Consider the following 26,208-nt stretch of genomic DNA (forward strand, 5'->3'; position numbering starts at 1 on the left):
AGTGCAGTGGCATCTTCTTAGCTTGCTGCAGCCTGGAACTCCTTGGCTCAAGTGATACTCCTGCCTCAGTCTCCCAAGTGGCTGGGACTAGAGGCATGCCCCATCACACCTGGCTAATTTTTTAAATTTTTTATAGTGACTGGGTCTCACTATGTTGGTGACGTTGATCTTCAACTCCTGGCCTCAAGTGATCTTCCTGCCTCGCCCCTGCAAAGTGCTGGGATAACAGGTGTGAGCCACCACGCCCGGCTTCTTTACATCTTTATTAATTATAATCAACATATGTTAGACTGAGCATATTTAACATATATGATCTAATAAGTTTTGGTATCACACCTGTGAAACAATCATTATAGTAATGATAATGAACATCTGTATTACAAACAAAAATATCCTCGGGCTCCTTTGAATTTCCGGAATTTTAATAAACGTAATCTTACTCCCTGCACCCTTTTTTTTTTTTTTTGGTTTAGCTTCTTTCAGACAGCATATTTTCAGATGCATTTATGTTGTCGTAAGTATCAACAATTCATTTCTTTTTAATGCGCTGTAGTATTCCATTGTATGGACATAGCACAATTTCATAATTCATCTCCCTGTTGATGGACACTTGGGTTGTCTTCAGGCTTTTGGCTACTACAAATAAATTTGCTATGAATATTCATAAACAAGTAATCATATGAAAATATATTTTCTTTTCTCCTGTGTATGTCTTGGAGTGGAATGGCTGGTTTATGGGAGGTGAATATTTAACTGGGTAAGCGACTACCAAACCAATTTCCAAAGTGTTTCCATCATTCAGAAGTTCCACATCATTGCTAGCACTGGGTATAACCAGTTATTTTAATTTCAATCATGCTCATGTATCTACAACAGTATTTAAATTTGATTTTAATCTGCATTTCCTGAATGATAAATGATGGTATCTTTTTGTGTGGTTGTTAGCCATCTGTATACCTTCTTTGGTGAGGTAGTCTGTTGAAGTCTTTTTTCCATATTTATGGTTGAGTATTTGCCTTCTTATAATTGAGTTATAAGACTTCTTTATGGTCTAGAAGTGTCCTGTGTTGGATACAGATATATGAATTCTAAATATTTTATCACAGACTGTGGATTTCTCTTTCAATTTCAAAAGAATGGCTTTTAAAGGCCAAAAACTTTAATTGTGGTGGAATCAAATGTATTAATTTTTTTCTTTTATAGTTTGTGGTTTGGGTGTCTCATTTTGAAAATCTTTGGCTAAACCAAAAAGATGAAGAAAGTTGTAATTTCCTCAAAGAGGGCATTACATAAGGGTAAAGGGTTCAATTCAACAAGAAGGCTTAGCAATCCTAAATATATATGCACCCAACAATAGCAGCACTGGCACCCAACAACAGGATCATTCAGATTCATAAAACAAGTTCTTAGAGACCGACAGAGGGTCTTAGATAACCACAAAGTAATGGTGGGAGACTTCAACACCCCACTGACAGTATTAGACAGATCATCAGGCAGAAAACTAACAAAGTTACCCGGGATCTGAACGGTATACTTGACCAAATAGACTGAACAGACTATTCTACAGGACTCTACACCCCAAAACAACAGTATGTGCATTCTTCTCATCTGCACATGAAACATGCTGTAAAACTGACCACACAATTGGTCATAAATAAATTTTCAGCAAAATAAAAAAAAAAACGAAAAATTACCAACCACCCTCTCAGACCACAATACAATAAAAACAGAAATCAATACTAAGAAGATCATTTAAAACCATACAATAACAAGGATATTAAACAACCTGCTCCTGAGTGACTTTTGGGTAAACAATGAAATTAAGGCAGAAATCAAGAAATTCTTTGAAATTAATGAAAACAAAGCTACCACATACCAGAATCTCCGGGGCACTGTTAAAGCAGTGTTAAGAGGAAAGTTTTTAGTGCAAAATGCCCATGTCAAAAAGTTAGAGACATCTCAAATTAATAATCTGACATCATACCTAGAGGCACTAGAAAAACGAGAGCAAGCCAACCCCAAAGCTAGCAGAAAACAAGAAGTAACAAAAATCAGAACTTAACTGAATGAATTTAAGTTGCAAAAAACCATACAAAAGATCAATGAAACCAGGTGTTGGTTATTTGAAAGAAAAAATAAGACTGATAAACCCCTATCTAGACTAATTTAAAAAAAGAGAGAGAAGATCCTAATAAACACACTCAGAAATGACACAGTGGACCTTACCACCAACCCCAGAGAAATACCGAAAAACCCCAGAGACTGTTATGAACACCTGTATAGACACAAAGTAGAAAACCTACAAGAAATCAATAAATTCCTCCCAAATCAATCAAATGCACCCTCCCAAGATGGAGCCGGGAAGAAATTGGTTCCTGAACACACCAATAATGAGCTCTGAAATTGATTCAGGAATAAATAGCCTAACAACAACAACAACAAAACAACAACAACAACAAGACGACAACAACAACAACAAGAAAAAAGGACCTGAGGAATTCACAGCTAATTCTACCAGATGTACAAAGAAGAGCTGGTGCTATTCCTACAGAAACTATTCAAAAAAAAAAAAAAAAAAAACTGAGGGGGAGGGACTTCTCCCCAACTCATTCTACGAGGCCAGCATCATTTTGATACCAAAATCTGGCAGAGACACACAGACAACAAAAGAAAACTTCAGGCCAATATCCTTGATGAACATAGATGCAAAAATCCTCAGCAAAACACTGGCAATCCGAACCTAGCAGCACATCAAAAAGCTAATCCACCACGATCAAGTAGGCTCCATCCCCGGGATGCAAGTTTGGTTCAACATACGAAAATCAGTAACTGTGATTCATCATGTACACAGATCTAAAGACAAAAAACGTATGGTGATCTCAATAGATGCAGAAAAGGCTTTTGATAAAAGTTAACATCTCTTCATGGTAAAAACTCTCAATAAACTAGATATTGAAGGAACATACCTCAAAATAATGAAAATCCATCTGTGACAAACCCACGGCCCATATCATACTGAATGGGCAAAAGCTGGACGCATTCTCCTTGTAAACCGGCACAAGACAAGGTTGCCCTCTCTCATCACTCATACTCAACATAGTATTGGAAGACCTGGTCAGGGCGACCAGGCAAGAGAAATAAATAAAGTGTATCCAAATAGGAAGAAAGGAAGCCAAAACACCTCTGTTTGCAGATGACATGATTCTATATCTAGAAAACCCCATAGTCTTGGCCGAAAAGCTCCTTCAGCTGATAAACAACTTGAGTGAAGTTGTAGGATACAAAATCAATGTACAAAGATCACTAGCATTCCTATACACCACCACCAACCAAACTGAGAGCCAAATCAGAAAGGCAATCCCATTCCCAATTGCCACACACACAAAAATAAAACACCTAGGAATACAGCTAACCAGGGAGGTGAAAGATCTCCACAATGAGAATTACAAAACACTGCTCAAAGAAATCAGAGCAGACATGAACATATGGAAAAACATCCCATGCTCATGGATAGGAAGAACCAATAGCATTAAAGTGGCTACACTGCCTAAACCAATTTATAGATTCAATGCTATTCCCATCGAACTACCAAGGACATTCTTCATAGAGCTAGAAACAATTATTTAAAAATGTACATGGAATCAGAAAAGGAGCCCAGATAGCCAAGGCAATCGTAAGCTAAAAGAACTATACTGCAAGGCTACAGTGACCAAAACAGCATGGTACTGGTACTGGTACAGAAACAGGCACATAGACCAATGGAATAGAATAGAGAGGCCATAAATAATGTCGCACATCTACAACCAGCTTTTTTTTTTTTTTTTTTTTGACAAAGCTGACAAAAACAAGCGGTGGGAAAAAGACTCCATATTCTATCAATGGTGCTGTGATAACTGGCTAGCCATATGCAGAGGATTGAAGCTGGACCCCTTCTTTACACTATCTACAAAAATCCACATGAGATGGATTAAAGGCTTTAATGTAAAACCCAACACCATAAAAACCCTGGAAGACAACCTAGGCAACACCATCCTGGGCATAGGAGCAGGCAAAGATCTCAAGACAAAGGCACCAAAAGCAATCACAACAAGAGTAAAAATTGACACATGGGATCTACTTAAACTTAGAGCTTCTGCACAGCAAGAGAAAGTATCAACAGAGTAAACAGACAACCTACAAAGTGGGAGAAAATTTTTGCAACACTATTCATCTAACAGAGGTCTGACATCCAGCATCTATAAAAAGCCTAAACAAATGCACAAGAGAAAAACACACAACCCCATTAATAAGGGGGCAAATGACATGAACAGACACTTCTCAAAAGAAGACATACATGTAGCCAAGAAGTATATGAAAAACAGCTCAATATCACTGATCATTAGAGAAATGCAAATCAAAACCACAATGAGATACCATCTCATAACAGTCAGAATGGCTATTACTAAAAACAAAAAATAGCAGATGCTGGCGAGGTTGCCGAGAAAAGGAAACCCATACACGCTGTTGGCGGGAGTGTACATTAGTTCAACCATTGTGGAAAGCAGTATGGCAATTCCTCAAAGAGCTAAAAGCAGAACTACCATTTGACCCAGCAATCCTATTACTGGGTATAGAGCCAGAGGAATATAAAGCATTCTACCATAAAGACACATGCACCTGGACTATTCGCTGCAGCACTGCTCACAATAGCAAAAACGTGGAATCAACATAAATGCCTATCAATGACAGACTGGATACGGAAAATGTGGTGCATATACACCATGGAATATTATGCAGCCATAAAAAAACAACAAGGCCATGTCTTTTGTGGGAACAGGCATGGAGCTGGAGGCTTAAGCTCAGCAAACTAACGCAGGAACAGAAAAGCAAATCCCACATGTTCTCACTTATCATTGGGAGCTAAATGATAAGAACTTATGAACACAAAGAAGGAAACAACAGACACTGGGGTCTCCTTAAGGGGGAGGGTGGGATGACGGAGAGGAGCAGAAAAGAGATAACTATTGGATACTGAGTTCAATACCAGGGTGATGTAGTCATGTGTGCAACAAACCCCCGTGACACGTGTTTATCTATGTAACAAACCTTCACATGTACCCCCAAACATAAAAGTTTTAAAAAATGTTACAGTGCAAGTCTATTGATGATCAATTCTTTCAACTTCTGTATGTCTAAACACCTGCTATTTTAACTTCATTTGAAAAGATGTTCATTGAGTACAGACTTAAGAATTGACATTTATTTTTATTTCACGATTTTAAAGATGGTGTGCCACATGACTTCTGACTTGCCTATTGCTAATGAGAAGTGTGCTGTCATTCTTTTCTTTGGACATCTAAATGTTTCTTATGGTTTTCTTCTGATTTTCTAGTTACTTAGGAGAAAGGGTAAATCTCTGGGAGAGCAGATAGGTAAAATGTCAGGAATGCGCACCATGGATTCTCTGTGCATAGCACCTTGGACATACTTTAGATTATGTGTGGCAACGTGGATGCCTCCTGAAAGCACAGGGCTCAGTGAAAAGAAAATTAAGAAATCTGGTGGATACTTGTATTTCCAGCCATGATGGATTAACAGGAACCGGATTTACCGTCTCGCCTAAATACGTATAAACCAAAAAAATTATAAGGCTTAACGTCATGGCACCACCTGCATACGAGACAGTGATCCCTGAGAGGAAGGGAACCTGACCAGGTGAGCCCTCTGATCGCCCAATTCCACCAACTTCTTGCCCGGATAGAGTTTGCAGGCTGCAGCACAGGGGAGCTGAACACAACAGAGCCTGGTGGACGGTCTGAGTGAAGGAGACAGAGTTGAGAGCTCAAGAGGTCCATAGGACCAGAATTTGCCGGGAGTAATGGGGAGGAGACAGCTGCACAGAGAGGCAGCTCTGGAGACCCTTCAGAGCTTGCCCTTCTGGATGCAGCGTATCAGAAAGGGGGAGTGGTGATCGATGACTCCCAGTTTCTGGAGTGAGTGGTTGTGTGGATAATGGCGCCATTTACTGAGACTGTGAAGATGGGTGGGGTGGGGGGAACAGGAGCGATGGGGATGTGTGAGTGTATGGGAGGAGTGAGTATACCGAGTGACCAGTTTTGGACAGGCAAACCACGAAGAGCCTTTGAGACTTCCAAGTGGAGATGCCATGTAGGTGGGTGAATGTATGTACTTGGACCTCAAAAGTGAAGTTCAGACTGGGGTTGTAGATTTTTTGGAGTGATTAGCACGTAGCACTTTCTGAAGGCTTTCGTTTGTTGGGTGTGTTCCTCTCCCGCAGAGGACATGTTACAGGGGAAGGGCTGAAGAGGCACAGGCAGCTGACAGGAGAGATTGATATACAACAGCTGGAGAAAGCCACAGAGCCAGGCAGAATGGATACTGGTCAGCGGAGAGTAAAAGCTGCTGTCCTAGCAATACCTTCCATTCATACACAGGGGTCCTGGCGAGGAGGCTGACATAAAAACAAATATAAAAATCTACTACGAATTTTACAAACAGTCCAGGTTCGACTGCAGATGAGACCACAGCATTTTCTGCCTCAAAAGACATCCAAGTGGAGATGTTACGTAGGCAGGTGAACGTACTATGCACTTGGACCTCAAAAGTGAAGTTTGAACTGGGCTTGTAGATTGTGGAGTAATTAGCTCAGACACACAGGTGTCTAATTGTCCTGGCGGACACCAGGTGGGTCTCAGCGGCAGCGTGATTGTATCACTGATAAGGAAGAGGGCTGACAATCTGAGTAGAGAGTGGACCCGGTGGAGCAATTCTCATACCTGGATGGACCCACATAGAGCCGCAGAGGCTGGGGGCGAGGCGGGGGGAGGCTCTGTCTCCCTGTGTCCTGAATGCAGAGCATGAGCTTAGGCCTTCTACAGCACAAACCTTGCTTCTTTGGGACAGATGTTGGCGTGGGGGAGGCCTGTCACTCAAACGGAGGAGGCAGTGCCTCTGTCCCCAGGTCCGGAAGACCCAGGCCCAAATTTTGCATTTTCTGTTTCCTGGCTCTGTGGTCTAGTTCATGCAATGTGTCTGTGCCTCAGCTTCCTGATCTGCCAAATGGGGATGCTGACATCCACTTCCCAGCGCTGCTGTGAGAGGAAGAAAAGCCCCAGCACAGATCCCTCTGTGACATACAAGCTGCATAAAGGGTAGCTGAGGAAGCAGATGTTCCCAGTATGTCTGGGGGCCAGAGAGTTGGCTAGTGGAGAAGCACACAAAGCGAAGTGCCATCCTCTGGCCATGTCCATTTCGTAGCCCCGCAGGTTGAGGATTTCCACTTGTTGCAGTTAGAGACCCAGCTTATTAATTGCGAGACCTCACTAATTGTGACCTAAGGGGTCGTGCCGGGGAAACGGGGCATAGTGTATCCCAGACTAGGCTGGAGGAGTTTGGGTGAAAGGGCAGGGCAGGACAGAGAAGCATTGTGCAAAAGTGGGGCGATTGAGAAGAGATGATCGGGTGGGTCGAGCTGCACTGCAGGGTATGAGTGTGCGCGCCCGCGGTAGGAGGAGGAGGAGGAGAGGTGAAGTGGATCTGGCGGGAAGAGCCCCCCCACCCTACCTTCGACCCCACCGCCCACCCACCCGCGGAATCGCATGCGCACTGGAGACCTGGAGGAAAGGGCTTTTGTTGGGAAAGCGGGCGGGCTGGAGGGGTCCGCGCATGCGCAGGCTACCCAGCCGCGGGGGGTGCACGGAGAAAAGGGGCGGGGTGGTCCGGGCTGCTGTGCTGGCAGCAGTAGGCGAGGGCGCGGCTGCGGGGTTCCTGGTGCTGAGGACGGACGCCATTGGAGCCCCCGAGAAGGTAAGGATCCAGCCCCAGACAGGACCGGGAGAGGGCGAGTGGAACCCGACACGCTGCGCCCTCCCTCCGCCTCCGGATCTGAACAAAGCCCAAGCACTCAGAACCGGAACCCCATTAGACCCAAGGTCTAGATAGGAGCCCCCATCACCATCAGACCCAGGCGCCCCGATCTGAGCCCTACTGAAACCGGAGCCCAGGATCCTCACCCCTTTAGCAGACCCGTGTGCTCCGAGCTGAGCTCCCTCGGACCTGAGGCCCCACCCCCACCCCAACCACTCCTAGATTACTCGAACGGAGCTGACCGCTTGCCCCCTTCCTGGAGTGCCCAGTCCTCGCGTTTGAGATCTGCAGCGCTAGGTGATTGGAGCCTCACCTAGGTCTGAGGCCCCCACTCCATCCGCCTCTAGTGCTCGAGTCTGAGCCCCACCTAGGCCCCCCGCCCGGACCTAGCCAAAGGTCCCTGGGGTTCTGTTTCGCAGAGCTTACGGCTTGCCACTGTCCCCGTTGTCTGAGCTCTCCCGTCTGCTCCCCCTTCATCCTGGTCGCCTTCTCTGGCCCTTAAATCCAAACCCTTTGTTTCTCTCTTCCCCAATGCATCCCCTTTGGGACTCTTCGGACCCCGGCCCTCCAGAACACCCCCTCGTCAAATCTAGCCGCTGGGATGGCGAGCCTGCCCATCCTAAACTCCGCTTTCAGTGCGGCGCCTCCTGCGACCTCCTCTGTCCCTTTCCTTGGGCTCTGTCCCTGACCAGGTCTACGGCATCAGAAAGCCAAACCGTCTCCCCCCCACTTCCCCCCCCCCCCCGCCCCCTACTGCCTAATATTGCCTAGTAACCTGATGATTGTTGCCCCTCACCTCCCGGGAGATCCCGCCTCCCATTGGATCCCGCCCCCTCCCCCTGCAGCTGCTTCACCCTCCCTCTCAGGCTGAGCTCTCATCTCCCTGGGACCCGCAGCATGGCTGAGGGAAGCTTCAGCGTGCAATCGGAAAACTACAGTGTTGAAGACATGGATGAGGGTAGCGACGAAGTCGGGGAGGAAGAGATGGTTGAAGGCAACGACTATGAAGAATTCGGTGCGTTTGGTGGCTATGGCACCCTCACCAGCTTTGACATCCATATCCTCAGAGCCTTCGGAAGCTTGGGTCCAGGTCTTCGCATCTTATCGGTGAGGCCCCTTCCTGGCCACCTGCTGGCCTGGGCCTTTCCCCTGTGAATGGGGGAGGGAGGAGCGGGGAGCAAGGAGGGTTGTGTGGGAAAGGACTGCCCAGCTTCCCCAAGCCTTCCCTCCCCTGCTCGGAAGAAGAAGATTTGGAAAGGTCTTGGGGTGTTCAGGGCTGACTGCTAGGAAGAGGCTGGCCAGCACAGGGAAGCTAACACAAGTATGTCGTCGAGTGGCCTGCCTTCTCCAACCCCTCTCTCTGGCCTTGCAGAATGAGCCCTGGGAACTGGAAAACCCTGTGCTGGCCCAGACCCTGGTGGAGGCATTGCAGCTGGATCCGGAAACACTTGCCAATGAGACGGCCGCCCGTGCTGCCAACATAGCCCGCGCCGCCGCCTCCAACCGTGCGGCTCGGGCCGCTGCCGCCGCTGCCCGTACCGCCTTCAGTCAGGTGGTCGCTAGCCACCGGGTGGCCACGCCGCAGGTCTCAGGAGAGGATACCCAGCCCACGACCTACGCCGCCGAGGCTCGGGGGCCCACCCCTGAGCCACCCCTTGCTTCTCCGCAGACCTCCCAGATGTTAGTCACCAGTGAGATGGCTGCCCCCGGGGCTCCGGCAACCTCCGCACAGTCCCAGACAGGCTCCCAGGCCGAGGAGGCTGCTACCGAGGGCCCTAGTAGCGCCTGTGCTTTCTCTCAGGCTCCGTGTGCCAGGGAGGTGGACGCCAACCGGCCCAGCACAGCCTTCCTGGGTCAGAATGATGTCTTTGATTTCACTCAGCCGGCAGGTGTCAGTGGCATGGCCTTTCCGCGCCCCAAGAGACCTGCCCCAGCCCAAGAGGCTGCCACAGAGGGCCCCAGTGCTGCCTCCGGTGTGCCCCAGACGGGACCTGGCAGGGAGGTGGCAGCCACCCGGCCCAAGACCACCAAGTCGGGGAAGGCGCTGGCCAAGACTCGGTGGGTGGAGCCTCAGAATGTTGTGGCAGCAGCTGCTGCCAAGGCCAAGATGGCCACGAGCATCCCTGAGCCGGAAGGTGCAGCTGCTGCCACTGCTCAGCACAGTGCTGAGCCCTGGGCCAGGATGGGAGGCAAGAGGACCAAGAAGGTGAGCGCCCCCTGCCCCCTGCCACCTCCACACCCCCTTGCTCCTGTCCTTTCCTTCTCCTCCCTTTCCTGCTCCTCTCCTCCCTCTCCTCTCCCCCTTCTTCCTCTCTTCTCCTCTTTCCCCTCCTTCTCTCCTCACCTCCCCTTCTCCTCCCCTCCTCTCCTCTCAGCTAGTCCATGTTTCTCCAACACAAGTTTGCTGAGCATGTTTTCACTCCACGTAGTCCCTACCCTCAGGACTGGTGGGAGAAGAGGCTGGCTCAGTGCCTGGCACTTAGTAAGCACGCAGCACATGCCAGCAGCTGCTGGTACTGCTCTCATTTCCAAGAGCCTGCTACGGGTGAGGTGCGTGCCGGGTGCTTTGGCACGGGGAGCCTGGTAGCCCTGGGTCTCTCCTCTCTCGAATGATACAGTCCAAGCACCTGGATGATGAGTATGAGAGCAGCGAGGAGGAGAGAGAGCCTCCTGCGGTCCCACCCACCTGGAGAGCATCACAGCCCTCATTGACGGTGCGGGCTCAGTTGGCCCCTCGGCCCCCGATGGCCCCGAGGTCCCAGATACCCTCAAGGCATGTACTGTGCCTGCCCCCCCGCAACGTGACCCTTCTGCAAGAGAGGGTAAGAAGCCCACCCTCCCCCATCTCCCTCCTCTCCTCCCTTGTGGGCCACGTCTCTGCTGTCACCCATGCCTTGACCTCCCCGCGTGTTCCTCCTTCTCCAGGCAAATAAGTTGGTGAAATACCTGATGATTAAGGACTACAAGAAGATCCCCATCAAGCGCGCAGGTAGGCAGCCTGTGCCCTCTTCGCCATCCCCTAGTCTGTGGGCATCCCTTTGCTTGCGTGCCGCGGCTGGTCCCTCCGTAGCCACGGGACGGGGTCCTGGCTGCGCCACCCTCGGCAGGGCTGACCAAGGGGCTACAGCTCTATGACCCCTGCTCAGCCCAGGTGCTTTCTCCAACTCTTCCCCCTCCTGCAGACATGCTGAAGGATGTCATCAGAGAATATGACGAACATTTCCCTGAGATCATTGAACGAGCAACGTACACCCTGGAAAAGGTGGGTGCAGGATGGGAGCAGCTCTGTGGAGGAAGAGCGGGCATGGGGGTGGGGTGACCCTGCAGCCCCTCAAGGCGCAGTCTCTGGAGCCATCTCTCACCTCTCCGACTCTGAGCTTCCACTGCACTGGCAGTTTGACTCGTGCTTCCTGCCCTCGGCTTCTCTCTCTCATGCTCTCTGAGTGTCTCGCTGTCTGGCCAGGTGGGTCTCATCGCCTCTGCCAGCGTCAGCTCCCACAGCGAAGGTCTTCCGTGTGCTGTCTTCTTCTGCCCTCGCTCACGAGTTTGGATTCCTTGCTGAGGAGCAGTTCTAACCGGGAATCACTGTCTGCCGGCAGGATGCCCAGCATGGGGTTTGGATCTCACACTCTGTTTTCTCCCCCATGTAGAAGTTTGGAATCCACCTGAAAGAGATCGACAAGGAAGAACACCTGTATATTCTTGTCTGCACACGGGACTCCTCAGCTCGCCTCCTTGGAAAGTAAGAAAGGGAAAGCGGGTCGTGGCCTTCCTCGGTGGTGTCCCTTCCCTGCCCACACCCCTTCAGTGAAGCAGGAAGACGGGGCTTGAGTGCGGCGCACGGCTCCCACACACAGCGAGGGCTGCCTGGTGACTGCTGGATGAAAGGAATGATAGCCTGGGGGTGAGGCCTTGCTGCCATCAGGTCTCCCCAAGCTGCTGCCGGGCTTTATCCCCAAAGCTTCGGAGGAAAGCGGCTTGCCTCTTCCTCCTGCCTGCCTGGCCTGGGCCCAGCAGAGCTGGCCTAGGGGAGAGCTTCCTCTTCAGTGTAGGTCCTGATGTGGAAGGGGCAGGAAAGGTCTGGAGCCATCTCTGGACACACGTTTGCCATTTGCAGAGCTTCGGCTCCCTGCCTCGCCCTGTCCTCTGCAGAACCCTGTCAGGGAAGTGTTAGTACCCATGTTTTATAGAGGAGGTGATTAAGTCTCAGGCGGAGGTGCGAATGGTCTGCCAGCAGCTAGTGAACTGTGCCCTGTCCTGGGAAGAGTTCCCCTCAAGCTGGGAAACCTGAGAGAGGCTAGTTGGGAGAGCCTGGTGGTGTCTCTCAGGCAAATAGCTGCTAAACAGGATTTCTCTTTCCACACCTTTAGAACCAAGGACACTCCCAGGCTGAGTCTCCTCTTGGTGATTCTGGGCGTCATCTTCATGAATGGCAACCGTGCCAGCGAGGGTGAGTGGCTGGACCTGCAACTGGGGGGCTGCCCATAGTCTCATCTTCTGGGTGCCAAACTCTCGTACCTCCTCTCCCCTCGCAGCTGTCCTCTGGGAGGCACTACGCAAGATGGGACTGCGCCCTGGGTATGATTGGCCTCTCCGGCTCCTCCCCTCGGTGCTATCCTCTGGCCAAAGAGGTCCTGGGATTGCAATAGCCTGGTGGTCTGGCGCAAGGGCGTGGGGCGCCCTGGGCTCGGTAGAGAGCAAAGGATCTCACCGGGGCGGATGGGGAAGCGGTGCTGGACGCTGCTCAGCCCCCTCTCTGCTCTGTGGCCCCAGATGACATCTAAAAGAGACAGTCAGAGTCGGGGGTTCCATCAAATCCCTACCTGGGGCATCCCTGACCAACAGTCCTCTGGCCTCTGCTGCATGCCCAGGCCTCCACAGCGACTCCCCGTGGGCTGGGAAGTCATAGTCATGCTAGGGAGGGCCCCTGCCACCGTCTCTGCTCATGGATTCCTTTCCTTGCCCTCAGGGTGAGGCACCCATTCCTCGGCGATCTGAGGAAGCTCATCACAGATGACTTTGTGAAGCAGAAGTGAGTATCACCCCAGCTAACTGCGGCTCTCCCTCGAGCATCCTTTGTGTGCTGGTCTGGCTGAGAAAGCAGTTCCCTATCCCAAATCTTCAACGGGAGGGATGGGTGCCTCTGGCCTGGGAGTGAGTGGCAGTGGGGGTATGCGAGCGTGTGGGGAGCCGAAGGCCAGGGCGGTCTTGGGAAAAGGGAGCGCACGTCACCTGAGAACACGGTGTGGGGTGTGAAAACGGCCACCATCTCCTTGAGCACCTGCCCTGTAGACTGACACAAGAGTTCCCCCTGGTTTACACCTAAGGAACCCGGAGCTCAGAGAGGGGACGCCTCTGAGCATGGCTCCCAGCTGGTAAGGGCCTCAGCCCAACTCTCCTGATTTTCAGGCCAGGGGCCACCCTCTCCCCGTCCCTGGAGGACTTGCCAACGCACAGGCGCGCATGCACACCAACAAAGGGTCAGGACTTGAGGAGGATGCCTGGAGCACGCTTCTCCTGGCTGACTGTTTCTTCCTCTCCAGTCGTTTCCTCTGGTGGGCCTCTCCAGGGCTCCACCGGGGTGTGGCCAAGACCCTCGAGGTGGGGTGTGCTCAGAGCAGGGGGCCTGAAGAATGGCTCCTCTGTTTACAACACACCCAACAGGAAGCTGGGGTCATCGTGATGAGGGGCACAAACTTGTAGCCTCCCTACAGACAAATGCCCTACATGTGGCCCCCCTGCACCTCCGCATGGCTTCCAGGGAAGACCAATGGCAAAAGGCTTTGAAGGCCTCACTTTTGCAGGCAGAAGTCCTGGGAGTGGGTTTGGGAATGAGTGAAGGGCTGGAGGGGCAGGGCAGTCCTCTTCCAGGAGCTGAGCTGCGGCATCGGGTTGAGGAGGGGCCCCCTGGAACCCATCCGTTCAGCAACAGGTCTGCTTGGCTAGAAGCAAAGTTTACTTTCCTCTCATGCCAAGGTACCTGGAATACAAGAAGATCCCCAACAGCAACCCCCCTGAGTATGAATTCCTCTGGGGCCTGCGAGCCCGCCATGAGACCAGCAAGATGAGGGTCCTGAGATTCATCGCCCAGGTAAGGGAGCCTCTGTTGGGTGCCCGGCACCGGGGGTGGTGCTCGCCACACCTTGCTTGTTTCTTGGTCGAGGCCTCCTTCCCATTACCCCGTATTCCAGTGAGGGTACCAAACACTCACAGAGGCACCTGAGCACCCTACACAAGGTCACAGACGGGGCAAAATCCCAGGTCTGGCACAGGGGAGTAGGAGCCCCCAGTCCCTGTGGTCCTGATTTTTGCCGTCATTGCACAAAGCACACGGGAGGGGGTGAGGCAGGCCGCGGGTGCTCAGCCAGTGTGGGGTAGCTCTGTGTCTATGCTTGCCCTTTTCCTCCTCAGAATCAGAACCGAGACCCCCGGGAATGGAAGGCTCATTTCTTGGAGGCTGTGGATGATGCTTTCAAGACAATGGATGTGGATATGGCCGAGGAACATGCCAGGGCCCAGATGAGGGCCCAGATGAATATCGGGGATGAAGCCCTGATTGGACGGTGGAGCTGGGATGACATACAAGTCGAGCTCCTGACCTGGGATGAGGACGGAGATTTTGGCGACGCCTGGGCCAGGATCCCCTTTGCTTTCTGGGCCAGATACCATCAGTACATTCTGAATAGCAACCGTGCCAACAGGAGGGCCACGTGGAGAGCTGGTGTCAGCAGTGGCACCAATGGAGGGGCCAGCACCAGCGTCCTAGATGGCCCCAGCACCAGCTCCACCATCCGGACCAGAAATGCCGCCAGAGCTGGCGCCAGCTTCTTCTCCTGGATCCAGTAAGAGTTTCGGTAGAGAAATGAGACTCTGCAGGAGGGCTGCGGAGGGGGGTGATATGTCAGAGGGAGGGCCGGGGTGGGGGCGTTGGGGGCAACGGCAACAGCATGGACGGACACTTATTTTGTTACGTATACTCCTCCCTGGTTCGCGTGTGTCCACGGATGTTGTCACTTTGGTTTCTTGTGCTTTTACAGGCACCGTTGACGAACTGCAGCGATCTTACTGGCCAAGCCAGAGCGCCTCCTCTCAGATTCCTTCTCGACACAGCACCCTAGGCGGCTTCTTCCTGTCAGTCAGAGGTGGCATGCAAGATGAAGCTCTCTTTGCTCTTCCTGCTTTCATTTTGCGCTTTTCCTTGTGCTTTCATGTTTTGGGTATCAGTGTTACATTAAAGTTGCAAAATTAATTTGAACGTTTCTTCCTTTACCTGCACACCCATTGCTATACCTGGCCATGCTTGGGCTTGTAGCAAGGAAACTTCTTCAGGCTCTCTGGGGTAGGTGGGCCCCACCTCTGCCAAAAAGGCCCACAGGGACAGGTGGGATGCTGGGAGGTGCGGAGGTTGGTTACGCCTGAGTGTGCGACCAGGAGTTTGGAGAGGCCCCAGTGCTCATCGCTATGTGATTCTCTACAAGCCTTGCTCAGCAGCCCCAGGGACATGGCAAGAGGGGGGGCCAGAGCAGGGGCGGGGCAGAAAACTGCAGCTTGGTGCCACTGCCCCTCCCGCCGTGGGACAGGGTCTAAGGCTCTCACCAGGACCCACCTCCCACACCCCCTCCTTGGAGATGATGTTCCGGAACGCTTGGCTCATCATCCACACAGTTCAGGACCCCGTCCTCGGTACAGAGTCTGACGGACAATGAGGTGGGCCCCGCAGTGATGTTCGCAGCCCTCCAGTGGGTAGAAGGAGGGGCCGTGATTGCTGAGGGAGCAGGATGTGATAAAAACGACGCACGGTGCACGCGTACACAGCCCCTTGCCTGTGACGGAACGGCGGCCTGTTTGGGGCTTCGCAGCCCTTCTCCCTCAGCAGCAGGACTCTCCCAGTGAGGACAACACCAGGCCTACCTAGGTCCTGGTGTGTTCAAGGGCTGGGTGATGTCTGGAGGGGTGTGAGGTAGGGCTGCACATGCTTCAGGTACAAGACGGTGAGGGCAGAGACAGTTTGGTCTCCTGGGAAGGGCTCAGTGGCACGCAGGGACAGTGTCCAGGGCTTTCTGGAGTTCCCCGGTAATGTCCAGGGCTTGGGAGGACAGAGCCCTAGATAAGGAGGGAAAACATAGCAGTGGAAGGCTCCCTGTTTCCCACCCCCTCACCCAGCCCCAGCCTCTGTTTCCCCAGGAGGGGCTGCCATCTCCGCCACGGCCAGATCCTGACCCAGACCAGGCTAATGTGGGAGGCCCGGTGGAAAATGAAAACACGAGTCTCCTTGTCAAACACTATGAAGGATTTCAAAACAACAACAGCAGAGCATGGAGCCACATGGGGAGCCCTGGTGAGCATCGGACTGCATTGGTTGCACACCCCAGAAGCTGTCCGTCAGAAAGGCTTTGGGTGGGTCTCCATGTTGGCTGCCGCTGTGATTTCTGCTTCTCTGGTGCTTGGGTCCATGCTTGGCCACACTGACATTCTGGGACTCTGACAGAAATCCAGTCCCAAAGTTTTACTGGAACACAAACACACACACACACACACACGCACATGCACACACACACACACACACGCACGCGTGCACACACACACACACACACACACACACAATGGAGTCCCCTTCCCTTTATGTCTCCTGGTTTGTGGTCTGGGCTGTGGAAGAGATGAGGGATGCCTGGGACTCCACCCCGGCGTCATAAATTTAATGCTGTTTGGCCGGAACCTCCCCGGACACCCTTGTGCACATAGCGGGCACATGCCTGTCCTTGGATCAGGGTGGGGGTAGTCACCATAAGCCACAGGAGTGAGTCTGAACACTGTGTGCAGAGGGCACTTGAGATACGGAAGCTCCACCGGAAAGGAACAGGAAGCAGCCCTCAGAGGCAGGGTGCTGGCCAGGTCACGGCCTCCTCAGGCCTCCAGGCTTGCTGGACACTCCCCCTTTCACATCACCTTGCTGCGGTGGGGCCTCACTAGGGACCCACTCCCCCTACACTGTAGGGGCAACGCTGAGAGCACCTGGGAAGAGAGGAGGAGAGCAGGGAGGCGAGAGCGCCCTGGTGGGAAATGGGGGAGGACTGGACTGCGCGTCCTGCAGGAGGGTGAGACCGGCCACCCTGGAGACGGCCACCACCTCACTCACATGGCAAACGGGAGACCCAGGCAGGCTTCCCCCCTGCCCCCTGCCCCCAGCCTGGGGCCTTCTGCAGACCCCGCACTGCAAAGGCCCACAGTCCATGTCAGCAAGTGTTTTCTGAGGCCCTGCTGTGGCAGTGGACGGCACTCACAGCCTTCTCCCAGCCTGGCCTGCTCCCTCTGATCACCCCTGCCCCAGGCCTGGCGATGGACGAGCATTCGTGCATTCACTTGTTCCAGTTATTGACATTATCCATAAAGTTGTTCTGAATATTCATGTACAATTTCTCGTCTGGGCCTATGTTTCCGTTTCTCGGGCAAGCCCGAGAGGTGGGGGCAGTAAGGCCATTTCATGGTCTCAGCCAACTGAGGCTCCCAGAGGGAAGACGCTCTCCCCAAGTCACACAGCCAGGAAGCGGCAGAGCACAGACCTGAACCCGGGACCCTCTGAGGCCAGGGTGCGTGCACTGGGCCCTGCTGTCAGCCGCCCCTGCCATCCAGGGGCTCGCAGTGTCCTGGGGGTGATACACCCACCTGCTGGGCACTCTCCCCTGACACCCACCCTCCCACCCACATGCACATACCACTCCCCATCTCCCTTCATTGTGCATGATCGCTACCCCTCACGGCTTCCCTGAACGACAGGTTCCACCCTAGGTTTCTGAGGCCTGCCACCGCCCTCCCAGCCTCCTGAGACATCAGGTTGGGTGTTTTCCTTCCTGGGCATCCATCCTGCTGCTCCTCCTTGTTTTTGTCGTCATCAGGCCCTGGGCCAAGGGCGTTTTGCCCACTACCTCATGACACCCTCAAAGATCGTCTGAGCTACTACTGTGCACTTGAGGAAACAGACTCAGAGAAGGGAGGTGACTTGCCTGAGATCTCTGACCCAGCTTTGCCGCTGCCTCCACTAGTGACCTTGGCCCAGCCTCTTCTCTTGACCAGTTGCATATAGTTTGGTGTGGCATGTGAAGAACCATTCACATGGTTTGCACACTGATTATTATTTGTCATCTTAATACTGAATTATAAGAGTGCTTTTTTGCGTGCAAACTTTTCCATTGTCGGGTAGTATATATTGCAAACATTGCCGCAATGAATGGTTTGCTTTTTCATTTCGCTAATGATGAAAAGCCAGATTTCTAAATTTGATGAAATTCACTTAACGTGTTTTTGCATGGCTATTGCTTTCTGTGTCATAGCTACAAGAGTCCTTCGCCTGCAGCAAGTTTTTCAAGGCTTTATCCTGAATTCTCTTCCAGAGGTCTTATGCTTTAGCTTTTTTGTTGACATTTAGGATCTTCACAAACTTCAGAAGTTTGAAATCATACCAATTATCTTTTCTGACCACAATGGAATGAAACTAGAAAGCAATACCGGAAGGAGAATTGAAAAAGTCACAAACAGGGTGGAAATTACAACATTCTCTTCAATAACCAGTGGGTCAAAGAACAGACCACAAGGAAATTAGAAAGTATCTTGAGACACATGAAAATGAAAACACCACATACCACAACTAAGGAGATGCAGGGAAAGCAGTGTTAAGAGGGAAGTTTATTGTGGTAAATGCTTACAGTGAAAAAGAAGAAAGATCTCAAATCAACAGCCTATCTTTGTGTTTCGAGGACTAGAAAAGGAAGAACAATGTAAACCCAAAGTTAGCAGGAGGAAGGAAGTAATAAAGATTAGAGCACAAATAAAGGAAATGGAGAATAGGCAAATAATAGGAAAAAAAAAAACCACAATGAAACTAAGAGCTGGTGTCTCTGAAAAGGTCAACATAGGTTAAGCAGATTAAGAAAAAAACAGAGAAGGGTCAAATAACTAAAATCAGAATGACAGAGGGGCATTACAATTGATACTATAGAAATAAAAAAGATTATAAGGAGAAGACCAGGAAAAACTATACCCCAACAAATTTGATACTTTAGAAGAAATGGATAAATTCTGAGAAACATACACGCTGCCAAGACTGACTCCCTGAAGAAATAAAAAATCTCAGCAGATCTCGACAACTCGTAAGGAGACTTAACCAGTATTCATCAACCTCCCAACAGAGAAAACCCCAGGACTAGATGGCTTCAGTGGAGAATTCTACTAAACATTTAGAGAAGAATTAGGACCAGAAACACACACACACACACACACACACACTTCCCAAAAGAATGTTTATGCATACATATTCAACAAAAGTCTAGCACACCGAGTTCAACAACACATGAAAGGCCCATGACCATGTGGGATTTATTCGTGGAATGCAAGGAAGTTTCGATCAACGAAAATCAACTAATTTAGTGTACGGCATCAACAAAATGAAGGACAAAACCACATGATCGGCTCAATTGACGCACTAAAAGCATCTGACAAAAGTCAACCCCCTTCGTGATAAAAACACTCAAACTCCTTGAAACAGAAGGAAACAACCTCAACGTCACAAAAGTCCTATATAAAATATTCATTGTGAATGAACACTGTACTCGATGGCGAAAGAGTGAAAGCTTTTCCTCTAAGATCAGGGGCAAGACAGAGATGCCCGCTTTTGCTACTTCTTCTCAACATAGTCCCGGAAGTTCAGAGGGCAGTTAAGCAAGAAAGTGAAACAAAAAGGCATCCTTTTTATTTCACTTCATTTTATTTTTAGAAAAGGCATCCTTTTTATTTCCTATTTTCTAAATAACCCATAGCTCAAGGAAAACATCACCAATGAAATCACAAAGTATTTTGAACCTGATGAAAACTTATGGGATATATTTTAATTGTCTAGATTGCATGAAAAAGAAAGGCACAACATTTGCATCTTTCTCAAGGATGTTGAACAACAGATTAAACCTGAAGAAAGCAGAAGAAATGAAATAACGATAAAAGTACAAATCAGTTAAAGATAAAACAACACAGCCAGAGGTGGTTTTTTGTAAAGATGATGTGACTAAGACATGCCTTGTGTGGACCTGAACAAAAAGGAGAGAAATCATGAAGCAACCCGTGTCTGGAGTGGCTAAGGAGACATCATTATGGGCAACGAAGGCATTAAAGAGATCATTATTCAAAACCATGAGCAACTTTATGCCCACAGATGTGAAACTTTGGATATAATTTACACACTTCAAGAAAATACAACAAAATGACAGAAAACAGACTAAACATCTGAATTGTCCTACACATTCTAAATGGGCGGAATCTGAAGGAAACAACAGCAGCAGTCACAAGAACCTACAGACTCTGATGCCGCCACCGATTAATTCTACAAAACGTTTGTGAAGGAAGGAATGTCAATCTTACCTTCTTGCCAGGTAACATAAAAAACGGGAAATGCTTCCCATCCCATTTTATGAGGCAAAACCTTAAAGGGCATGGTAAGAAATGAAATGCACAGGCCTGTCTTTCACATAAGCACAGAAGAAGAAATCTCGAATAAAGCATTAGCAAAACAAATCAGTTAAATCTCCAAAAAGGAAAACGTATCACAAACAAGTCAAGAGTATTCTAGAAATGAAGCGGTTCAGTGCTTGAAAAATCTATCTCTCAGAAGTAATGTATGAAGGAGAAAAAATATGATATTCCCTACAGACGCAGGAAGGGTATTTCATGGGTTTGATTTTTTTAAATGACCATGCACTTATGATAAAACCTCTTAGCCAACTACGAACAAAAGGGAACTCTCTTGATTCCGTTGGAATATCTTTAAAAAGCCTACGAAAACAACAATACTTACGGGTGACATGTTGACAGCTTTCCCTCTGAGATCAGGGGAAAAAAAAAAAGATACATCCACTGTCACCACTTACAGTGCCATGAAGGAGGAAAAAGTAATCAAAGCAGTCCTGCAAGCACAGCCTTAAATGCATACTCATGTTAACCAAAGGACATCCTTGTGAACGTGCACCACAATAATAATACTAACACTCCAGCGTGGAAACTACTGAAGAGTCCATTAGAAATAAAAGGCATGAATAAATTGTGGCATCGTCATACAATTCAAAACACTGCGCAGGAATGCAAAGAGACGAAATTCAGCTACACAGCACGACAAAAGTGAATAGCAAGGAGAAAAACCTAATGTTGCCAAGAGAAACCCGGATTATAAAATACGTACTGTACTGATTCTGCTCATGTGTAATGCGTTCACAAACAGGCAGGATTATCTTCAAGTGTTAAAAGTCACAAGAGTGGTTAGATTTGCTGAGGTGGAAGACAAGAGTGACTGGCATGAGAGTGCTTTTGAGCTGCCGGCAATACACTACACCATTTCTTAACCCAGATCGTAGGGGATCAGACGTCCCTGTGGAACCATTTACTGAGTGGTACCCTCATTTTGCGTGCAACTCCATCTTTGTATTATATTCCATTACAGTGTACATAACGATATTTAAATGAATACTATCCCAGGAATGTCCATAAACAATGGATTCTTCAGCGATTTGTATATTCTCTGACCACAATGCCACAATGGGATCTAGAAATTAATAACAAAAGATCATTACAAACCCCCGTATATGTTTGTAAATTAAGAAACATCCTCCTAAGTAACCCATGGCTCTAAGAAAAACTAACGTTGAAATAAGAAAATATTTTGAGCTTACTAACGAAGCAAACTCCAGAGGTCTTTGCCTGCCAGTATTACTAAGTCTCCTCTCTGGGGAAGTTTAGATTACACAGGAAGACTCTCCTGCATCTCTGAGAAGGGGCAAGATGCCAGCAATCTGGACGCCAAACTCCAGCGGAGGTGAGGGACTGAAGATTGCTGTAGAGAGCAACTGAAATCCCTACGCCGGGTTGGGATGTATGCCTTCAAGTGAGCCTGAAGTTCCAAAGCCCGTAAATCTGCTGGTTCATGCTCTGCAGAGAGTACATTTGTCCTCCATCTCCCAGAGTTGGGGGAGAGCGATTTGTCATGCTACGAGGAGCTGAGAGGGGATCTGGGTGTCTAAGTGATTTGTAAATACACTTTCTAGAGCAATCGTGCAATTTACAGCCCCCACCATTACCAACAACGTGCCGGGATACGTGGCAATGCCATTGTTGCACACAGTTGGAAGGTCTGGTGAGAGGGGATAAGTCAGTTGCTTTCCTGCCGTCCTCACTGCCAGTTGATGCTCAAGCTCTCTTGGCAACACAAGTGAGACTCCGTCTGTAAAAAAACAAAACATAAAAAAAAAAAAAATTAACATGTACTCCCAGCTACTCTGGAGGCTGTGGCTGGAGGATCCCTTGAGCTCAGCAGTTCGAGGCTACAGGGAGCTATGATCGTACCACTGCACTCCAGCCTGGGCGACAGAGCGAGAACCCCCCACACCCTCAAAAAAGATCAAGCTCTCTTAATCAGCTAAGTCAGTGTCACTCACCTGTTTCCTTCCCATCTTCTGCTACTTTCTTTCTTTCGTCTCCTCAGCCAGTTTCTTTGTCTTTATGGGGTAAAGCCTTAGGAGAAAAGGATGCAGCCAGGAAAGAGGGAGGGGGAAGAGAGGTGAGAAGTGAACGTGAGAAACAGAAGGGGTGAGTGAAGTACATGACCAAAGGTGCCCTGGGGAAGCTGGGAGCAGGAACAAGGGTCTGTCCCCGGGCGAGTTGAAACTACCCCTCATGCTCTTTGGTCTGTTGGGTGCTCAGGTTGCAGGAAATGGGCATCCGGTTGGACTTCATGAGAACTCACACCTTGCGGTGTGGAGGGCAGGACACCATGAGAGGAGTCCCACCCTGCTGCAAAAGATAGAAGAGGAGAGTTGCCCCCAACATAAAAGGGAAGGCAGGGACAGAAAGAGGCAAGCAGAGGATGGTGGATGGCAGAACAAGGACTATCATCAATGACATTTTCTTCACTGAGCCCACCCCAGAAATGAGCTCCCTTCCTGTGTGCTCTCACAGCTCCTTGTCGTTGAATCTCATATCACTGATGGTAATTCGCAGAGGAATAATTAAGTTGGTGATTCACTTTAGGATGTACTGCCCTCCGAGGCTGAACGCTAAACACATAGAGCCCACGTTACGCCCAGTACCACTTAAGGAACTAAGGATTAGTCACTGGGTAAGTATCAGGGGAGGGGAGGGCGGGGAGGGTGAGGGGAGGGAACGGCATAGAGAGAAGGAAAAAGCAAAATGAGGGGAAAACCAGGGAGGACAACATGAGAAAGGAAAAGAGGGAGAGAAAGGGCAGTGAGGGATATGGGAACTCGGAGGGAGGACAAAGGGAAAGACAAGGCATGGAGGAGAGAGAGCAGAGAGGGGAGGTGAGGGGTGATGACAGAGGCTGAAGTGAGGTAGGAAGAGAGAGGAAAGAGGAAAGGAGTGTAGAGGAAATGGATGAGGGAGTAAAGAGAAAGGAACAAGGGGAGAGGTCCTTTACCACAGGGTGATTGATGAGCAGGGGGCAAGATGAAGGGGCAGCGAGGGAGAAAGGGTAAGGAGGAGAAAACTGCCAGCTTTGAGAACTCTACCCTGCCCCTGGAAAGAGGGGATCCCCATCCCAGGTCAACCTGGGACTCTCCGTGGGACTATCTCAGAGGGAGGAGCTGGATAAGACAAGAGCAAAGGGTGCACGGGACTGCTCTTGCCTTGCTGCATGTGTCATTCAGGGCCTTCCCACCCAAACAGGGGGACCGGTCACATCAACAGCCACCTCTGCTGAATCCAAGCTCTGCACCAGATCCTCCTTTCCCCTGCCAGATACGGGTTTCAACAAGCAAATTTAAGGGAATCACTCCCCTTCCTGGGATCCCTCCCTGACTGTATCAGTTGCAACCCCTTTCATGGTCACAGAGGCCTGGCCTCTCCCACAAGAACCCTATGGGCCAGCCAGTGTGATGCTCTGTACATCATATCTGTTCAGGATGAAGCCTGTGTGTGTGTGTGTGTGTGTGTGTGTGTGTGTGTGTGTGTGTGTATGGGGTGGGGGTGTGTGGGATGTGTGCGTGTGTGTGTGTGTGTACTAATAATCACAAGGATCAATATATCTGTGGGAATTGTGAATTCTTTCGATGTGACTGCCCTGCTAGAATCCCCTCTCCCAGGGGCCTTTATTTCAAGGACCAACTCTGCTTTTCTCCCACAGCCCAATGAATGCATCAGACACTCAGCTTCAGTTCCCATGGCAACAGGGGCTAATGGCCTAGAGACTAAGGATGAGACAAAGAGAAACGCAGAGAAATGTGCGTGTTCTGTCTTCCTCTGAGGTACGCAAGCCCCTATTCAGGGATTGAAAAGAACATTCGCTTTAGTTCTACCCTGCCCTTCCCTCAATGCTGGGTGGAGGAGGGCAGAAACGCAGACGGGCCTGACATGAATCCAGAATTTCTACATCCTCTCAATGCACCTGCACGGTTTGGAGACAGGCTTCTTTGTCCCCGAGCCATCATGTTACCAACAATGTATTGTACCTGCAAACCATGCCTGTGGAACCTAGGATTCCTGCTACCCCAACTCACTTTCCTCTTTACCACCCTCTAGCCTCTATCATAGTAGGGGAGTTTTTTCAGTCATTCCTATTTTCTGACAGAAAGTTCCAGCCAGCCCAATTTCAGAAGCGCTGTCTCAGGAGGGCTCCCTGATCCTTCCTGCCAGAGTCACACAGGACACACCTCCTCCTTCTTCTCCTCTGTGGCCTGGGAGACCTCTGCCCAGACCATGGGACACGTTCCTAGGGCTCCCCCTTCCTGCCACACTCCTGTTCCGCCAGGACCTTGGGGAGACTCAGACGAGGGAGGTTTCTGATAGTCTCCCACTTCTGGAAGCAGCCAAACTAATGAGAGGCCTCTTGCCTGACCCTCTTCCTGAGAAGCCCACCACCTCCTGTGTATTGACTCCCCTTACCGGAGGCTGGACAAACAGGGTGCCAGGCAGAACATGAGACGTCCCACACTATAAATTTGTGATAAACAACAACTCAAAAGCTGGGCATATGCCTCCAACTTCCCCTCCCTTCTTTCCATTTATTCCAGTGAGTCTCAGAAGTCCCTTTGTCCAGCTGCACTCTCCTCTCCTGGGACCCAGCTGCCCTCCATTTCCCATGTCCTGGAACCCCTCAGTCCAAAACATCTAAGTAAACTCGTCTTCACTGCAATGGTGCAACCCACACCCACAGCCATGCCCTAAGCCAGAAGGAACCACATGAAGTTCTGCCCATCTTCCTGACCTCCACGGATGTTGCGCGACATCCAGTCTCCTCTGGGTCAGGGGGTTTGTCTCATATGCACTCCTGAGTGCCCACCTGCCAGTGACTCCCCTGTGTTTCACACCCCTCTCGGGGGATCTCAGATCCACTCGGCTGCTGGTCTCTGTCTGGATGACCACGACCAGTTTCCCTTGGAGAAGGACCAATGGGGAATGGCAATGCCAGGAAGGCAACGCTTCGCTTGACTGCTCTGCTCCTTAAATCCCCAAAAGCACCACTCACAGGACTGTAGACGCTATGCCAGTTACAGACTTCAGTGAGGGTCAATAGTGACTACATGAAATTACAGTGGAACAAACTACTAGCGAGCGATGGCTAAGCATCCATGCTGCTAGAATCCAAAAGGAATCACCCATCCCTTGCCTCCCACGGAAAAGATAAGGTCTTCTGAGGACATTCCATTTCCGGTGAATTCCTGTTCATGGCTTTTCTTCCTGTTTTGAGCACTGCCCTTTTCTCTCCCTGGAAAGGAGGAAGTCCCCTCCATTAATCTGCTTCATTGTAGGGATTTCTTTATCTCTCAGTAATGGGATCTGTCTATGTCTCCACCTCCCTGTGAACATATGAACACCCAGAGACAATCACCAAACACTAAGGAGCTATGAGTGTCACATCATAATCCCTCACCTAGCTCTGTGCAGTGGCTCACACCTATAACCCCAGCTATGCAAGACACCGAGGCAGGGGGATTGTTTGACGCCAGGAGTTGGACACCAGCCTGGTCAACGTAGCGAGACCTCATCTCTAAAATTATAAAAATAGAAAAAATTAGCCTTATACGGTGGCACGCATCTGTGGTCCCGGCTACTCGGGGGACTCATGCAGGAGGATCACTTGAGCCCAGGAGTTTGAGGCTGCAGTGACTTATGACAGCACCACTGCACAGAGCTTTGGGAGGCTGCACTTTGAAGCCAGGAGTTCAAGACCAGCTTGGGCATCACAGCGAGACCCCAGCTGCAGAAAAAAAATAAAATTAAATTAAAAAAATTAAAAATATCTCTGACCGATACATTTCTCAAAATTTGAATTTGTCAGTTTACATTAACCTTCGT

At 50.0% G+C, this 26,208-nt stretch overlaps 2 protein-coding genes and 1 non-coding gene across 10 annotated transcripts; all 3 read left to right on the forward strand.

Annotated features, from left to right (window-relative positions):
- Window positions 1–7,185: 7,185 nt before the first annotated feature.
- On the forward strand, window positions 7,186–15,115 carry LOC129025283 (melanoma-associated antigen D4). 8 transcript variants are annotated; one of them, XM_063660401.1, is made up of 14 exons: window positions 7,186–7,806; window positions 8,733–8,973; window positions 9,239–10,072; window positions 10,485–10,688; window positions 10,792–10,855; window positions 11,049–11,128; window positions 11,517–11,608; window positions 12,237–12,316; window positions 12,402–12,444; window positions 12,836–12,898; window positions 13,194–13,241; window positions 13,843–13,957; window positions 14,278–14,708; window positions 14,904–15,115. In XM_063660401.1, the coding sequence occupies exons 2-14, from the start codon at window positions 8,764–8,766 to the stop codon at window positions 14,911–14,913; spliced, it is 2,274 nt and encodes a 757-aa protein (XP_063516471.1). In that variant the 5' UTR covers window positions 7,186–7,806; window positions 8,733–8,763; the 3' UTR covers window positions 14,914–15,115. The 8 variants fall into 8 exon arrangements, with proteins under 8 accessions (XP_063516471.1, XP_063516473.1, XP_054328996.1 ...); XM_063660403.1 differs by having other exon boundaries at window positions 8,763–8,973; XM_063660402.1 differs by having other exon boundaries at window positions 7,647–7,806; window positions 8,712–8,973.
- LOC129025566 (small nucleolar RNA SNORA11) lies at window positions 13,470–13,597 on the forward strand. The gene has a single exon (XR_008497311.1). It is a non-coding gene; the product is annotated as a small nucleolar RNA SNORA11 (small nucleolar RNA).
- A 7,647-nt stretch (window positions 15,116–22,762) lies between the features above and the next one.
- LOC129024938 (putative uncharacterized protein FLJ39060) lies at window positions 22,763–25,902 on the forward strand. Its single transcript, XM_054472268.1, has 3 exons — window positions 22,763–23,014; window positions 24,038–24,158; window positions 24,924–25,902. The coding sequence occupies exons 1-2, from the start codon at window positions 22,763–22,765 to the stop codon at window positions 24,155–24,157; spliced, it is 372 nt and encodes a 123-aa protein (XP_054328243.1). The 3' UTR covers window position 24,158; window positions 24,924–25,902.
- The last annotated feature ends 306 nt before the right edge of the window (window positions 25,903–26,208 follow it).

Source organism: Pongo pygmaeus, chromosome X (assembly GCF_028885625.2).
Source record: "Pongo pygmaeus isolate AG05252 chromosome X, NHGRI_mPonPyg2-v2.0_pri, whole genome shotgun sequence".
Lineage (NCBI taxonomy): Eukaryota > Metazoa > Chordata > Mammalia > Primates > Hominidae > Pongo > Pongo pygmaeus.

Coding starts and splice junctions, on each gene's coding strand:
- LOC129025283 (XM_063660401.1), top strand. CDS start 8,764: ATGGCTGAGGGAAGCTTCAGCGTGCAATCGGAAAACTACAGTGTTGAA. Junction 10,689..10,791: donor TGACCCTTCTGCAAGAGAGG/GTAAGAAGCCCA, acceptor CTCCTTCTCCAG/GCAAATAAGTTGGTGAAATA. Junction 13,958..14,277: donor TCCTGAGATTCATCGCCCAG/GTAAGGGAGCCT, acceptor TTTCCTCCTCAG/AATCAGAACCGAGACCCCCG.
- LOC129024938 (XM_054472268.1), top strand. CDS start 22,763: ATGGTGGATGGCAGAACAAGGACTATCATCAATGACATTTTCTTCACT. Junction 23,015..24,037: donor AACTAAGGATTAGTCACTGG/GTAAGTATCAGG, acceptor TTTCTCCCACAG/CCCAATGAATGCATCAGACA.